This window comes from Tachypleus tridentatus, chromosome 10 (assembly GCF_004210375.1).
Source record: "Tachypleus tridentatus isolate NWPU-2018 chromosome 10, ASM421037v1, whole genome shotgun sequence".
Classification (NCBI taxonomy): domain Eukaryota; kingdom Metazoa; phylum Arthropoda; class Merostomata; order Xiphosura; family Limulidae; genus Tachypleus; species Tachypleus tridentatus.
Genome location: NC_134834.1, coordinates 140,659,495 through 140,677,719, shown reverse-complemented (window position 1 = coordinate 140,677,719; position 18,225 = coordinate 140,659,495). Strand labels below are relative to the sequence as shown.

At 32.9% G+C, this 18,225-nt stretch overlaps 1 protein-coding gene across 1 annotated transcript; it reads left to right on the top strand.

Moving 5' to 3' along the window:
• Positions 1–3,846: 3,846 nt before the first annotated feature.
• On the top strand, positions 3,847–17,011 carry LOC143230457 (uncharacterized). Its single transcript, XM_076464051.1, has 28 exons — positions 3,847–3,883; positions 3,991–4,061; positions 4,301–4,484; positions 5,088–5,288; positions 5,561–5,694; positions 6,179–6,302; positions 6,513–6,675; positions 6,818–7,104; positions 7,214–7,413; positions 7,599–7,869; positions 8,043–8,187; positions 8,295–8,440; positions 8,586–9,542; positions 9,661–9,705; positions 9,843–10,340; positions 10,689–11,045; positions 11,406–11,773; positions 11,875–12,028; positions 12,293–12,400; positions 12,569–12,735; positions 12,857–13,004; positions 13,246–13,515; positions 13,637–13,906; positions 14,056–14,253; positions 15,010–15,263; positions 15,369–15,528; positions 16,380–16,526; positions 16,809–17,011. Exons 2-28 carry the CDS (start codon positions 3,996–3,998, stop codon positions 16,847–16,849), a joined length of 6,063 nt encoding a protein of 2,020 aa, XP_076320166.1. The 5' UTR covers positions 3,847–3,883; positions 3,991–3,995; the 3' UTR covers positions 16,850–17,011.
• The last annotated feature ends 1,214 nt before the right edge of the window (positions 17,012–18,225 follow it).

The following is an 18,225-nucleotide window of genomic DNA, read 5'->3' as shown; positions in this document are numbered from 1 at the left end:
ATCTCTACAATACTTTCATCACCACTGTGGTTATGCATTTGTATTCCTACTTTGCCCTCTATTATATATGTCTTTTGCTATTTACACTGTAGATTCTAGCTGGCTTGCCAATGTTAGGTTTCTATATGTGATTATGAGTCAGATTCTTTACAGTAGGTTTTATAATTATAAGTCAGATGATGCCATGTACAACTTACTTTGTCTTCTGGTTTAATCAAGTGAGAATGATATTAAAATTCAACGACGGTCTCAGCAGTATCCAGTAGAACCAGGTTGTAATTAATGAAATATTTGGCTTAATATACGGTATAAAACAACTGAAGTTACAGTCCAGTCAACCATTAGTCACTGTATAATCCAACTATCGTGAATTTATTATGGCAGTGATTCATAATGGGAATCACCAATATGTTTTTTTTTATTATATGTATTTAGTACTTTCCCACCTGCCTACAGCAAAAATGGTTATAAATATTGTACTAATACTTCAATAATATCACTAAACGCATAACTCCACATTGTGTAAGGTAGTTTTTGAGCTTATTTTGTTACCTAGCAGATAACCGTTCATACCTTATCGTTTTAATGTAGTCTGCGGCTTATAAGGAACCTCATAACCCACTACACACATACGTATATAGCTTCCTATAGGCTGTGGATGTAATTAATTGTTTTTATGGCAAGCACTGCACAAGTACTAGAACGACTATTAAATTATTGTTGTAGCTGTATTGATGTCTCGTATCATTTATTTATGTATAGGGTTCCTGTCCTTTAGGACACGAAGAAGCTCACAGGATCACAGATTTTTACACTGCATAATCGATTTCGGCCATGTTACACATGTTCTAGCATGTCTCTTACAAAAGAAATATTTAAGTAGTACTTTAAAAAATAGTACCAGGCTCAATTACGAGCATCGGATTGGCAATTCTGGTAATGATTAATGGTAGGGTGATTAGGACGCTCGACTCGTAATCTGAGGGTCGCGAGTTCGAATCCCCGTCCCACCAAACATGCTCGTCCATTTAGTCGTGAGAGCGTTATAATAGGGTCGTCAATGCCACTATTTGTTTGTAAAAAAGAGTTGTCCAAGAGCTGGCGATGGATGATGATGACTAGTTACCTTCCCTCTAATCTTACACTGATAAATTAGGGACACCTCGCGCAGATAGCTTATGTGTAGCTTTGCGCAGAATTCAAACAAACAGACTGATGGTAAATGTCGAGTTATATCCAACACTGCGTGATTGCGAATTTTGTAGATATTGTAGACAGAATGGTCTTCTTTGGAGGTGGCTACAAGGAGTGGTAAGAATTTTGAAAGCAGGAGAAGACAAAAGTGATGGCGATTCTGTGACAGAAGTTTTATAGGCTTATATTGAATATTTTGTTTCAGATAATGCTTGCAGCAACAACAGCCTACCAGGTCGTCAAAGTGGAAGAGGGTCGTAAATATTTCACGACCCAAACTCCACCAGAAATGAGGGTTAAGATTTATTAATGTAATCCATTCATAGCTGTCAATTAGCCCGTTTTTGGATTCTTAGAGTATGCAAAATGTCAATCTTAGAGGAAATCTAGCCAGCTGCAGAAAACTGCAACCAGCCTTATTATGGTCAGCAAAGAGGAGGTGGAAATATAACAACTATAATAAATATTAGAGATACTTATTCGTATACACATCCTGTTATATTATGATACATTGTCTTATATTTGAATTGTATACATATACATATATAGATAGATATATGTTTGCATATATGTAGTCCCCCGCTAGTACAGCGATAAGTCTACGGATATATAACGCTAAAATCAAGGAATCACGGGTTCGATTCCCCTCGGTAGACTCAGCAGATAGCCCGATGTGGCTATAAGAAAACACACACTTGCATATATAAACTTGAAAAATTCATATGACTTTCTATATATATACGGCTTCCCATCTTAAAACTCTATAAAGTTCAGTTTACTCCTTGAAGAAGAAAGGTCCACCTTTAAAAAGCGCTCGGATTATAGGGTTTCTAATTAATATATATTCTAGCCAGTGTGTAGTGGAATGTGCACACATATATAAAACGCATGTGGTTAGAAATTGCACTATAGTTCACTAATCCCTTTAATAATGTTTGCAGATTCCCATGATAAATTTAATGTAGTGTCTTGAGGGTATAAATATAGTAACTATTTACATTGTAAAAGCATATACATAAAATGTAGTATGTTGATCATCATGTAATCATACAAGCAGCACCACTATTAACGATAACATTGTGGCAATGATATTGGGAGCAATAGTCATCCAATCTGCATCAAACCAGTCGATAGGTTGTAACTGTTTCCCGAGTAAGTATAATAAACTAACAATGCTCAAAAAGGGAAGGAGGTCCATAATAGACATAAAAAATAAAGAAAACAAGATTATTAAAAAGGGGAACTAGAGATCTCTACAAAATCCCACAAACAAGATAGCTAATTTGAAGTGAAAATGCAGTCGCAAATAAAGTAAGCAAAGAACCTCAAGGTGTAAAAAATGTAACAATTAGGAAAGTTAAAATACGAATTTATAATTTGAAGAAATAATGTTAACACTACGTCTGAAACTTTAAGCCTATATGTTTATTTTTTTGCGATTATTTTTACACTTTAAGCTCCAACACACCCCTCACGAGTCAGTGTAACATCTGTAGATCAGTTTGGGGACATCTTGAAAAGTGTTTACGAAGAAATCTCCAAAGAGACGTTTTTAGTATTTATCTAGTTAAGAAAAATAAATATATGTACTTGCTTATTGAAATGTTAAAAGAAATAACGAAAATGCTAATGATTAAATGCGCTACCAGAACAGTACCAATAATACGAAACCTGGTAGTAGACAAAGACTAATAGTATAATATTGATTAATACTGTGCACTCTCGTATTGTTTTTTTTTACGCTCACTCTTCGCTGAGTTGGTAAATTAGTAATTTCCTTGTCGCTCATTAAAATTAAAGAATTTTGTTATAGGAGTAATTTTGAAATCTGATTAGACAACTATGTTAACCACAATATGCATATAAGGTATATATGTTTTCTATCAAATAAAATTTTTATATGTTCAATGTGAAGAAAAAGTAATAAGAAGTCAAAATTGGAAATTTTATATATCGCGTAAATGGATTGAAATTTGGTATGTAATACAAGTGTCCAGAAAAGCACACCAGTTGAATATGTTATTTAGTTTGAATCATCGTAGTTCGAGCTGCAGAAAGCAGAAAATCGCTAAACTATCACTCTTGTTAATAACACATAGTGTGTGTCATGCAGGTTGATTTGGTCTCATGTCACACTACAGTTTGTCTTGATACAAGAGGGTGAAGGACTAAGATGCGAACTGAGTATTTTGGAAACTGCATGGCAATGAAAACTATGAATTTAATTAAATATTTTAAAGCCTTTTATTTTCCAACTCTTGATGATTATATAGAAATGAAATAATTTCAAATGCAGTAAACTTGTTTTTAGTGTCCACTCCAGCTACTAATTTACTACCATTCTTTCTCAGTTAATCTACAATGTTAGAAACTTCCAATTAGCTAAAATGGTAAACAATTGTTCAATAACTGAATCAAAACTTAGAAAGCAGACACACTCTTCCATTAAGTTCCCATACTTATTGGATGATAAATTGGGAACATAAGAAACATACAGAAAACATGTGAATTTTTTCTTTTACACTAAACAAAATCATGATTTTTAATACGAATTATGTCGGCAGGTTACGCTACGTCGTATGCCACGCCCACAGCTTTAGGGCAGAGAACTTAACTATATTAAGAGTATTCACGAGCGTTTTCGTTACCAGTGTGTTTTGTATTGTTATTTGTTTACTTTTTTTTGTTAGTAAGTATAGGATTAGGTATAGTAAAGTCAAATATATGAGTGTTTTTGTTTGAGGATGCATTTGGTAATATTGAAATGGGTTGTTAACTATTTTCGTTTGTTTTCAGCTAATATGTGGGTGGTAACCTATCTTATTTTGTTGTTATGGATAGGGCGGCCTTTACGATCGGAAGATGTGGTTAGTATTATTTGTTATTCTTAATTTATGAAACATCGTCTAATTGCTTAAACTAATAGTTTTTTGCTTGTCTTTAAGATTCATGTTAACTATTTGTTAGAGTATATTTCGTAACGTAAAATCGTGTATGATTTATATAGTTAGTTAATTATATTTTTAATGTTTAAGTTACTCTTCTTAGTTGCTTGTATTTTAAGTGTAATGCCTGTTTAACTAAAACTAGGCTTGTCTTTTACTAGCCTCCAAGCTATCGCCATGATCGTCTTTTTACTGATACTATTGATTCCGTGGTCTTGGATATGACTCGTCAGTACTTTGCTAGAGAAAATGATCTCTCTCTTTACGACGATCTTCCAGAAGCTGAAAAAACCCCTAAGTTTTTTCATGGCTTTACTCCAGACACGGGCTATAACAATAGAGAAGGTGAACTTTAAAACTTAAAGTATTATCTTACAGGCCAGTATTAATATACCCTCTTGTTATCTTTTGCTTATTCCTTTTTGTGTAAGCATAAGTAATCTCTCATCTGACGAGATCTTGTAGGTTACTTTCTCGAATCTTTACTTTGTTAAAGGGTACGTACATCACACGTTCTTAATACTAATACTCTCAAATGCATAGCACTTTTTATGATTATTTAACTTAAGCCCTAATAATTCTACTTACGCCACACTCTCAAACTTCTATAATCTCTTAATGCAACTTGTTACCTTTTCCGTAACAAATTTTAAAGATGGGCATTATCTTCTAATGTATTGGATGTCTCGTGAGAATACAATACTTTTATCGAATACTTTCACTTCCTTCAGCGAGAATGCTCACCAGACGAATTGAGACTTCTTGTTCTAAAATGAATATTGTTTAACAAAGCTCATCCACAACTGATAACTTATTTCTAAGTATCCTACATCCTATACCGGCTTTAACGCGACCACTAATGAAATTATTTCATCTAAATTTTCTTTTAAGAAAACGTAAACTACATAATGTAAGCTACACAGCTTATACAATTTTTTTTTTTTCTAGATCTCTTAATACAAAATATCTACGAGAAAAGATTTTGGACGAACTCTTCTCCAAAACTATGGCGCTACATTCGTTTTAATAACTCTGACTTTTTACTCTCCGTTGGAAACAAGAATGCTTTTATGTGGCAAATTCATCCTGTAGAAAACTGGATGAAGTTAGAAACATCAACGGCTATGTTCACGTATACGACTAACAACGGTAAATTCTTAAATGTCTCTAAGCATGAACTTTTTGTAACTTATTTAATGACTAAAATTACTATACGATAAGAGATTCCTTAATACATCGTCTTTATTCGTGAGAAGTTTTTTCAACGTACAATTTTAACCTCGTGCTGTAAGTTTTTTAATTCGCTACACATGGACCGTGAATGTCTTGTATCCACTTACTCAATCTTTAAGTCACTTTAGACTTTACTACTTAAATGATGTTCCCAACCGAAATATTTATGGGAACTCTTTTAATTTCAGCTATTATCATTGATTCTATAACTTTCGGTAAAACCTACGAACAGTTACAAATGTTAGCTGTAGTCATTCTGGAAGCTTCTGAATACGCTTCACGTTTGATCGTGTACCAGGTAGTAAACGGATACTCAAACCAGGTAGGTGAATCTTTTAGATAACTTGTTTACTTAGAATAAAACTAACTTTCAACGGGGAATTTTGTTACAAAAGTCTACCGTCCTTACACATGATCCAAGGAAAAAGTTGGAGCCATAGTAAGTTGATGGCTTTTACTTATCTCCAAATGTAACTTATGGCACTACTACTAAAGTAGTTATCCTTGGTTATAGAAAGTTTAAACTTTGTATAAACATTATACAAAATGTATAGTTTGCATGTTTTAATAATACTCGCAGATTACCTTTACTACAATAAGAACCTTTTATTAGTACCTTTTTAATACAGTTCTCATATTCATACTAATATCTTTTTAACACAACATTCTTATCTATCAACGTTTCAGTTGGAAAATATTTTTTCCATTCTCTTACTTGTTTCCTTTAACACTGAAGTCAAATTATTTTAATCCTCTTAATTCAAAGATGTGAAATATTTAACGCTATTTTACTCTTAACTTTCTAGGCCATGCTACTTAACTTGGACGATACCCCTACTAAAGTTGATTACGTTTCAACAAGGTTCGATAGTTCTATTATCCTACTCTACCACTCTTCATCTGGCTTCAACGTAAAATATATTGAGAATGGTAAGCTTATTTTTGTCCTGTCCGTTATCTAATATTTACTTCATCAATTTACTTTAATTTGTAAAATTAACTTTTTTTTTTTTTTTACTTCAACTTATGAATCAAAATTTAAGAATTTGCTCCTGATGGTTCTGCATAGCATTACCTTTCCTATTTTAACCGAACTTCTACTATTACAGAAACTTGTGTAAAGTTCTCTCTATTTTAAAGGTATTGGTTGCTGGAAGAACATCATTAAAATCTGGCTACCTAATCCAGTAGACTTGGAAACTTTTGTTATAAACGGACTAGGTTACGTCGCTGTCGCCAACTCATCCACATGTCTTATTTTCAAACTAGACTGGTTTCTACAATCCCATACAGAGATAGAAACGTAAGTGATTTTAACAATTTCGCTTCGCCAGAAAGTAAATAGTTAGCAATTTAACTTCCTTTTCCTAGAACAAGCATAGTAAATTAACTTACTGCAAGCATTCTTTAACACTTTACAAGAGCAGAAACTTTTCTCTTTGTAGATTACATTTAGACTCTATCCGTGATCTACATAGCTTTCGTGTCAGCTTCGAACACTTCTTTGGTATTATCGCATCCTACGAACAATACTTGTTAGTATGGCGAAATGGAAAATTCCACAGAAAGCAGCTATTGAAGTTTCCAAACGCAATTCATTTTCATACAGCACCTTTATCTTCATGTAGACATGATATTGTGGCTCTTCTATTCCAAGATACGATGCCAAACTCCATATCTTTACTATCATGGCATAGTCGGGACCAAAAACTACTCTTAGCTCCTCCCCAGAGTAAGTAACCTGTATTTATCTGAAATTGCAATATTTCTTTTGAATTCTATCATTATCGTTACAAGTATTTTTTACAACTTTTAAAACTTGCTTTAATTCCTTTTCTTAGTAATAGAGAGCTTTCCTAAGGATATCATCCTACTGCCTGGTAGTATCGCTTCTTTCATCTACAATAAAACTACTTATCTTCTGTCCGTAGACAGAAGAACAGGACCGCGGCTTTTTGCTCTGAATGCTAGTCTTAAGCCTCTACCTGATCCACTCCTTAATAGAGTAAGAGAACTGGAAAATTTAATAAAGCATATTCAGGTAAACGTTACTCTCAGTCTTGTATTCAATATCAGTTAATATAAGAATCTCCCTTAACTTTTTAAATCTTATATGAAGTATGCAATAACTTTGTAAATTAGTTTAACATTATGTTATCTCCTTTACGATTGTTTTTGTCCTAACGTAGTGGTCGTAATCTCGATTTTTACTAACCTTTTTCATAGGGTCGGTTTGAAGAATACATGATAAATGTTGAACATTTATCATTAGTCTTGGAGCACGCTGTCACAGATTCTTCTTTGATTTTTAAACATCAAGTTTTCCATACAATGAATGTCTTGCAAAAAAGCATTGGTGCTCTGAAGATGTTAGAAAGTCTATCCTTGGAAGGATCGCACTTTACTTTAGACGACTTCAAATGGACGATTAATTCGCTTAACTTAAAACTGAATAATGTTGAGCAAAACCTAGAAGATGTTATTTTTGGTCTACAAGGTAAGTAAGTTATTCCCAATGCAACTTAAACCTTGATTTTATTCATACGAAGCTTTCGTCTCATAAGCCATAAATATTTTAAATCATCAGTGTTTTGTCGAACTAACTTAAACTGTTTTTGAAAGCCATATCAAAACGTTTAATTTTCTTTAACATAAATACGTCTCTTTCAGACGTTGCTCTTTTAGATCAATCTACTGTGATGACTGGAACAAACCGTATACGTGCTGCAGAAGGTTCGTCGTTAGAAGCTTTGGTTTTAGATGTGGAAAACATAGCTGCAACTGACCTGATAAACCTACAAGGTTCTACCTATCGGTATAGTATCATTTGAATTTGTTGTTGTATTTAACTTCCATATCCATTCTCAACAAAACTTGTACATATTGCGATGTACTAAAACACTTAACATAATTTCTTTTCAGCTCTGACAACCCACTTCTTATAAATGGTGAAGTAACTTTCGTATTGCCAGTAACAGTAAAAGAGTCGGTTGATGTAGGCTGTTGTGTAAATAACTTTGACCTGGATCAACATATTATGGCTACAGACAAAGATCAAGATTCGACAGGTAGTTCGTTTCTTAATCTAGCACAAATTTGTTAAATTAACTTGTTTTCAATTATGATTCCCATATTAAGTAAAATGCTATAATTAAAAATGTTAAACTGTATTTACACTATTCTAACATTATGAACATTTCTTTTTCGTTGTAGCTTACTACTACATGAGAAGACCTATGATTATAGAAAATTCTCTACACATTTCTGGGAGAGTAAACAATGTAGATCTATCTGAGGAGTTGGTAACGCTGCACAAAAAGCATAAAATAAAGGCACACAAAATTATGAAGGATAGTATACACATCTACGAAAATCTAACCGTTAAATTAATAGATGGGATCGATGTCAAAGAAATGAAGCGTTTCTCTCTTACTGAAAATTCAACCCAAATAATCTTCACTAAAGAATTTAGTCAGGATATACGAGTGCAGGATGTTACAATAACTGGCGTATTTAATAATATAAAATTAAATGCACTAGGAGCTAATATTCTAAGAATAGACAAACCAACCTCTATTTTAGGAAAAAAGACATTCGAGGACAATTTCTCTGCTATCGATAGACTTTCTATTAAAGGAACGGTGGACAGATTAAATCTGCCGAACGACCTCTTTAATTTAAATAGCTTTCAAAATCTAACTGCTATTAAAACTTTCCATGGTTATGTGTCAGTTACTAAAACTTACATTAGTGGTTTAGTTGACCAGATACGTACTTCGGACTTGGTGACTCTAACGCTAGAAGATTCTTTGTATGATAAAGTATTTGCTCGAGGAATAGGAGTAGATGAAGATGTAATAATTGGAAGATTTGTTGATAATGTGGACATTTCTAATATAACTCTTTTAATAAAGAGTGACTCTCACTTAAGTGGGAAAACAACTTTCCTAGCTGGAGTCACTGTGGAGCGAAACATGGATGTTCAGAAGAAAATTAACGAATTAGATGTTAAAAGGACATATCGCGATGCCATTTTTAAAACTAACGTGGTGGATATTTATTCACGTAAGGTCTTTAATGCTTTAACGGTTCGTTCTTCTACAATTGATACTATTAATGGCCTAAGGATGGAAGATTTTATGCTTACTAGGGGCAACCAAGTGTTAAGAGGTAAGTTTTTTCTTTCTATATTTAGTTACGTAACAACTTATCTCGAACCGTTTATCACGTAAATTAAGATTTGTTTTTAAATAGTGTATTGTCTTTCTAACAAATCTTTTTACTTTAGGTACAAAATTCCTTGACGAGACCTCTTTCTTAGATCTACAAAGTGGTAAGCAAACAAATTTCTTTTTACACCAACAAACTCTTTTGTGTGCTCATACCTTCTGTCTTACTAGCAGTTAATTTTCCTTCATGCTAATGTTTTCTCTTAAAAATGAATGTTTTTTTTTAAACTTTCTTTTACAGGTCTAAGTATCATAGACCAAGTAGACTTGGCACTCTTGGAGACGGAACGAATTTCCCGCAGTTCTTCGAGTACAATACAAGGTCCCCTTAACTTCTTTGAGATTCTTTTCGTCGAAAATGCTACAGCAGGAACGGTAGATGGTGTCATTCTACAAAATGCTGTCGTGGTTTCTCTTCCCCAAGAAGTTGAAACGAAAATATTTAAGCCGAACTTAGTAGGTAATAGAAATAAAAAGCCATCTCTTTTGACTCGAGAGATGAGAATAAGGAGTGATGTTGAAGTAGCAACAACACTTGATGCAGTTGACTTGACGGAACTTGCTCGACGAAGAATAACAATTTCTTCTAACCAGAATATTTTGGTCGAACTTATCTTCAGTGATAACGACGCTGTCCTAATAGAAGCTGATAGAGTGAACGACTTTAATTTTACTAAACTTTCGGGAAGCGTTATGTCTCTCAGTAAACCTCAAACAGTATTTGAGAAGAGCTTCGAAAGTAAGTTTTTTGGTTTTTTTTAAATATATTTACTTTATCTTTTTATAGCTTAAACCTGAAATAAGAATGAATGCTGCAAGTATTATATAATCAGTGTTAAAGTATTAAGTTAATGTTTTCAACACTGTTACTAAAGAATAAAGGCGATTGTACATTACTGTAGTGTAAAGCCATAAACTACTTGCATCATAAGCTTCCTTTAAATTGTGTACGTAATGTGAATTACAAAACTTCTACTTTACGCGATAATATAAATAACTCTTAGTAACTCGCATCTGTACAGTAGTGAGTACTTTAATCCTAAATATATTTATTTGAGTATTCAAAATGAAAACCTTATTTTCGAAGGTCAAATTTCAATTTTTGGGGACATTGGAACAAGTGAAGGAGTCTCTACTATTAGACTAAATTGGGTTAATTCAAATGCTATTCATCTGAACGAAGATCATATTTTATCTGGATACTTTATATTCGTGAACGTCTTATCAGTGGCTGAGGATCTCGTTCTACAGGAACGTGTAAGCAGTATTAATATTGCTCAGTTGGTAGAAGACTCTGTGATGATAGAAGGTCATCACATACTAACACAACCGGTACGTTTCGAAAGTTTACTTCAAATAGACGGAGATATTAATGCTGCACTTGTGAACGGTGTTTATCTTCCTGAAAAGCTACTTACTCTAACTGCTCCACAAATACTTACAGGTAAGTAAAATTTTGCAATGATTCTTGCATCAAACATTTCGCTCTAAAATGAAGAAACTGACCTATAACTAAAATATTAAACTTCGCCTACTTCATTAAAGTAGGCTTAATTCAAATTTTCTGTTTTCGTAAGAAGCGATAATTTTTCCAATGATTATTTACAAAAGTGTTTTTTGAGTTGAACAACTACTTGCATTTAAAAAATTACTTCATTATCTAAAAAATTACTTCCACATTATCTAAAATTTGAAGTATAACGTAACTTGAATATTTCTTTCTACAAAATTTTCCTCTATCCTTGCATATAAATATCATCATTACTTGTTTTTTAACTCTTCGTACAAACTAATATCGTTCCAGGTGTGTTCATATTTGAGCATGGACTAGGCTTATCTTCAGACCTCCTGACATCAGGACTAATAAATGGCATAGATGTCTCTTACTTGAGTGCTATGACAATGAAACTGGACCTCAATAACAAATTACTTGGAAATTTAGTATTTGTAGAAGTGGAAATAAAGGAGTTGTCCGTTTCGAACTTAGTAAATGGGATAAATTTCTCTCTGCTGCAGACGGAAGCCATTTTGGTTAATGAAAAAGACCATATAACAATCCTTAAGAGTATTTCTAACGACGTTTTTGTAGAACGTAACTTCACCACTAATGTGGTGAACAACGTATATATGGAACACTTCGTAGCGGATTTGATCTGGATAACTGGAGATCAAGTTAGTTAACTTCTGTCTTTTTTATTCTTTTAATTTCTACTTATTTTTAATTTCTACTTATTTTCCATAAATGTTATTTACAATTATCTTTTTCCTCCTAGAATATTCCAACCTCTAAAACCTTCAATGAAGAAGTGGTGATACTTAACAACCTTAAAGTTTTAGGTCCTCCTATTGTTTCTACCATAGATGGTACTGATATTGCCCGACTTGCCAAAGAAGCAGTTTTTGTTGATAAACCACAAAAGATTGAAGGTAACTAAGTTTTTAATAGCGCACTTAACTCTGCATTTGTTCAGTTTAACAACTGAATAGACAATACTAATCTGTTAACTTTAAAACTGCCGGTATTAAGGGGTTTTGGTGTTTAAAGGAAAACTTGTGAAATTTGCTAAACTTAATTTATGGTTGCCAATTTGACTTCTAAATTTTAAGTCGTTAATAGTTTAAGTCGCTGCCTAGTTTTTAATAGTTTTTAAATAGCTTTTCTTTAACGTAACTTCATGATTTTATTTTCAGATGTGAAGATTTTTATTAACTTCGTAGATATTGATGGCACTATTACCATCTACGGTCCTATAAACAATATAGACTTGTCTGTAGGAGCTATTACTGTAAACAGAACAGGTTAGTGCAGAATGCCTTATAAACCTCGTTTACAGACTATTTTAGTAAATTACTACATAGATTTCTTTTTCATCCGAAACAATCTAATGTTACGATATTAAGCATACCCTATTTGCTTATTTATTTTCTAATTCATTTATTCTAAGCTGGATTTTCAAACCTATCTAGAGGGTGATATCCAGCTTATTTACGGTGAAAAGAGCTTTACCATGGTACTCTTCAAAGACCACATAACTGTTACCCAAAGGGTGAACTCTCTCCTTTTAAAGGAACATCTCGGTAATACTCTAATAACAACTGGAAATCAGATCATGAGTGGTTATAAGATGATAAAGGTAAGTATAATTTTAAAATTGCTCACAAGTGATGGTAAAATTTAACTCTAAAATTTAATCTTTGTACGCTTTTATGTCGATGCCAAATTTGTTTTGTAAACAGCGAGTTATTTTGTACCAGGGTAACCTTCTATGCGAGAAAGACTTGCATTTATCTAGAGTGAACAATATCAGTATAAGAGAAACCGTAAACCTGCACTCTGAAAACGTAATATCTGGCGAATTAAAATTCTCCGGTGGCGTTAAATCTCGAAACCTCTACGTCCAGGGTAAGTACATTCTGTTTTTATGGTTAAAACTTTCCTCTGATTACAAATTAACTTTTTTTTAAAATTTTGACGCTTACCTAGCATCTTGTGCTTTTAACGAACAATGTTAGTACTGTATGCCTTTTATACAAGATGTACCATTTTCCATTGCAAGCTCAATTTATCGTACTTTATTTGAATAACTCCTAAAATTGAGGCACAGAATTGTAAATTACTTTAATTCATTATGCTCTACATTAAGGACTGATAAACAAGATTGACGTTCGGGTGCTAATAGAAGAAGCTGTCTATCTGGATACCACCCAAGAAGTTTTAAAGGAATTTTTCCTTTCCGAAGTATTAGTTCAAAAGGACCTACTTGTTGGAAGAGAAGTGGACCACATTGATCTGGATAAGTTAGACAAATCGGTAGTTAGTTTTGATATCAGCTTTACAGCTGAAACTCAAGATATCTTGAAAGAGACGAGCATACAGCGGTACATTGGAGACTACTTGTGGGATATACTGGAAGGTATAACTTACCTATCTTCTAAGTTCGCTAAACTAAAGCTTGCTTCTTTTTAAATGGAAGTTTTTCATATAGCTTTACATAAGATTTTGTTTAATGGTCTTACTTGTTTTTATCTTTTTAGATTCGTTGTACCAGCTAGATAAATTCGTTTTCTATGCTTCACTCAACGTCACGGGAGACTTTCTGGATATTCTTCCAGAGGCGACTGACTTTAACATTGTTAAGATGCCAAGGAACAGCTATTACGGAAGTACTTACACGTTTGTACTTGAACATTCTAAGTTACTCTACCTTGATTCAATAGCTACAACAACTACAATACGTAGAGTTCCTGTCCTGATTCTCCAACGTGTTTTTATAATCTACGTGGCTGCTGCCCACTCTGCAGTTGGTATGTATACTTGCATATAAAGTTTACGTATTTCGGAAAATACTAATTACTATTCAATACTAATTACTATTCCTGTGAAATAAAGCATTAGAAAAGTAATGCATCTTAAAATTTAACTTTACGGTAACGTAAATTTATCTTATTTTCAGACACTACCATTATGGAAATGGAACAACCTGTGGCCTCACTTGGGCAAGGTATATTGGACGTCTCTGTAATAAACAGAGACGAATATCACTGCAACATAATTGTCTTAGATGTGGAAGGTACCTGTACGATTTACGTATTCGGAAATCATGGTTATAAGTCATTACTAACAGAAGTGACTTCTGTACATATCGGGAAAGGTAACTTTAATGTCTTAATGTATGACAGTTTAATTAAAATAACCTCGTAACTTTTGAGTTTTTTAAACGCAACTTATCGGTTTTCGGAAACTTCGAACTAGTATTCTAAACATAAGCAATCTTCCTATTGCCAGAATAATATAGTATCTCACTTCAATATCTCTTTGTACTTCGGGAAACCCTACGTCGTTTTCCGCAGGGATAAAGAATGTCCACTTTTCTTTGGTTTCTAGCAATACAACAATAATTCATCAATTATGTAACTTTGGCATAGGTACTCGGGGCACAAAATTCGCTTACAAAGTCTCGCTGTAGTGTCTCAACGCTTTAATGTTCTGTCGGGCCATAAGTGAAATTTAAAAGCCTTAATAGAATCCCGTATCAGAAGTATTGTTAACGGATTTCAAATACTTCTAAACTAAGCTTTAAATTAAAAGCTTTACACTATTTAACCACTTTGCTAGTTATCGAACGATAACTTAACTCAAAACACTTTTGTATATCGTGTATACACCTTTTTTCAATTTGTACTTAATCTGATCTCGTATGCAGCAATGAATAAATCTCTTGCCTAATGTAATCTTGCACAACTTTAATGTATTAGACATAGTATATATTTAGTTGATTCTTAAATAATCATTCTTACTTCAAACGTGACGAAGTTTATAATTGCATTTTTTTAGATAAATTTAAACTTCATTAACATATTCTTTTCTATATGCATACGTAATTACTCCCGTTGCTTCCCAAACGTAGAAGCAACAGCTATTGCTGGGTTTCTTCTGCATAAGAAAGAGGTTCACGTAGCAGTTGCGAGAAAGTTTCCTTCACTGTACACCCAAGGATCATCTCTCTTGTTGAAGCTACGCAACGGAAATCTTGAACTAGTTCAAGAGATAGCAGCACCAGCTAGTAACGATGTGGTGTACTTCGAATACGGTGCAAAGCACTACCTGGTCTTTACCAATGTTGCTCCTGTTCACGAAGCTCTAGAAACCAACTCTGTACAGGTTGGTGTCCCGTTCTCAACTTCTAAGACCAGTGTTTTTAAAATGATTGAACTTTTTAAGTATTTCTTTAAGATTTATTTCAAATAGAAGATATTTCTCCTATAGGTCTATCGCACTTTCAATTACCTTGAAACCTCTTTCCGGCTCTACCAGAAAATATCCTTTAATAATCCTACTTCTCTAGAAGTTTTTGAGCTGGGTAGTCTTCAAGAGCTTTACATGATTATTTCAAACTCAACTGGAGTAGAATTTTATCATCTTCAAGGTAAGTTTTTGAACTATAGCATCAAATGCCCTCCTTTATAAAATAGTACTTTGGAAAATAGTACTTTGGCATACTTGTAAAACATAGCTACATATTAGATTACAAATGAATCTTATTTCTTTCTACATCTTTTTAGAGCTTAATTCTTTAAATTTAACTTTTTATGTGGTGTCTTATTAAAAGCGTATCGGCGCGGTGGGATGGTGGGAAGGGAAGTCGAAATGGATAGACCATTTGGTTTTACCACCAGAGTAAGATCTTTCCACCAGGAAGATCTGAGCTTGATTAAAATCTTAGTTTTTAAAGCTATTATCAAACGTGCAGACTTGTAGCAAATTTAAATAGACTAACATTCCAAATGAATAATGTCCTCTCCTTCCGTAGAGGAAGTTACGTCTCAAGCACTTAAACAAGTGTAAGGGTGAACTCTGACTACTACAGTAGTAGTATAACTATCCCTACTTTAATAATTACATTACTTCAGTTAAATTTATTTCTAGTAAATACATTGTATTAACTATCAGGTTGTGAATCAATGCAGTGTAACAGTACGTGGTACTTGCGTAGAACAAAATTTTTTTGTTTTAGTTCATCTCTTACGGGTTTAAAGTCTTAAATTCCCCGATCTATAATCCTCTACTATCGGTTTAGTCGAATACTACGTTCTAAAAATAAATCGATCCACATCTAGTAAATTTTCACCTAATATGGCTTCTATTACTATGGTTTAGTTTCTATTACATTTAGCAGCATCACCCTATTTCTTGTGTAAAACGTTTTAACCACGAATATTCTCTTACTTGTACATACCATTTTCAATCCGTGATTTATTTTTCTGATTTTCAATTTAGGAGAAAGGGGTTTTGTTTCAACAACCATGTTGGTGAGAGAAGATGTAAGGGATGTAAAACCCTTTGTTGCCAAAGATGAGCTATATGTGGCAATAGCTCAAGGAGAACTTGCCTTAAGTTCAACTATTCTGAAAGCAAAAATGAAAGGTATATTAGTCGCCTTCGCACCATACTTCAATTTTACGTAACATTTTGCACAAATATCCTGGTTAACTATCTTAACTTTTGTGTTCACTTCTAAATTTTGTGACCTGAAATCTTAATACTAAAGTTTGTTTTTTATTCCTGTATAGGAAAATTCGTTATGCAAAATGATTGGTCTTTACTTACTTAGTTTTATACTAATCAAATCATTATTTTAACTTTCGCTCTGACTTTCATTGTTTAACTAAATGTAATTCTGAACAATTCTCTTCTGGTATCTTGCAGGTTCCACAGTACCACCACGCTTTAAGATACACTGGTCTTAAAGACTTATTTCATTTATTTGATTACTTTATCGTTTAACTTTAATTTCTTTTGAAGAGGTCATTTATAATTAACTGTTAATCTTTTTATAAGTTTACTTAGTTTTCATTTGTAATTTTGTATACATGCTTTTAACAAATAAACTGACTATTTTAATAATTCTATTCAAACTGAACTTATTCCTTATTCTATTCCCTTTACACCTACTCGTGTAGCACTTCAGCTTTGCTGTGAACAGAACTTAAGTTTTGTTTAACCTTTATCTAATCTCAAATTCAATCCCTTGTATTTAACTTGCATAAACACGTTCTGAACCTGTTTCGTAAACTACACTGAAACATGCAACAACGAGGCAATTACATCTTGAGACATAATGTTAACTTAATCGCATACACAAGTTTAATTTAAAACAGTTAAACATGTAAACTATTTAAGCGGGATCTGTTTACTTGCATTTCCTTAACAAAACCAATGTGTGTGTGAGGCAGCTGGAGATGTGTGCTCTCCCTTTTGTAAAACGTGTGAACTTTGTGTAAAGAATTTTCCTTTTTCACAAATGACTTGCAGATCTCGTCTAATTTTCTGTATCAGAATCATAGGTCTATAAATTCATATAGCACAATTACATGTATATGCGAATGAAAGGACTTTAACAATGGAGAACGATGGATTCAAAGACCAATACATAAGCGCTAGAGAAAGTCAAACCCTCGACAATATTCGTCCATTCACATTTAAACATCCGCATTTATAAACAACATTTAGCATATTCAAACCATACAGAAGATGGATATATTTATTTATTCAAACCATACAGAAGATGGATATATTTATTTATTCAAACCATACAGAAGATGGATATATTTATTTATTCAAACCATACAGAAGATGGATATATTTATTTATTCAAACCATACAGAAGATGGATATATTTATTTATTCAAACCATACAGAAGATGGATATATTTATTTATTCAAACCATACAGAAGATGGATATATTTATTTATTCAAACCATACAGAAGATGGATATATTTATTTATTCAAACCATACAGAAGATGGATATATTTATTTATTCAAACCATACAGAAGATGGATATATTTATTTATTCAAACCATACAGAAGATGGATATATTTATTTATTCAAACCATACAGAAGATGGATATATTTATTTATTCAAACCATACAGAAGATGGATATATTTATTTATTCAAACCATACAGAAGATGGATATATTTATTTATTCAAACCATACAGAAGATGGATATATTTATTTATTCAAACCATACAGAAGATGGATATATTCTACAATGTTGATCTGTTACAGAAATAAATAAATTAGTCCGTCAGCCATATCGTTTGAAGCACATTCTGTA

Coding starts and splice junctions, on each gene's coding strand:
- LOC143230457 (XM_076464051.1), top strand. CDS start 3,996: ATGTGGGTGGTAACCTATCTTATTTTGTTGTTATGGATAGGGCGGCCT. Junction 13,907..14,055: donor TGCTGCCCACTCTGCAGTTG/GTATGTATACTT, acceptor TCTTATTTTCAG/ACACTACCATTATGGAAATG. Junction 16,527..16,808: donor TCTGAAAGCAAAAATGAAAG/GTATATTAGTCG, acceptor GGTATCTTGCAG/GTTCCACAGTACCACCACGC.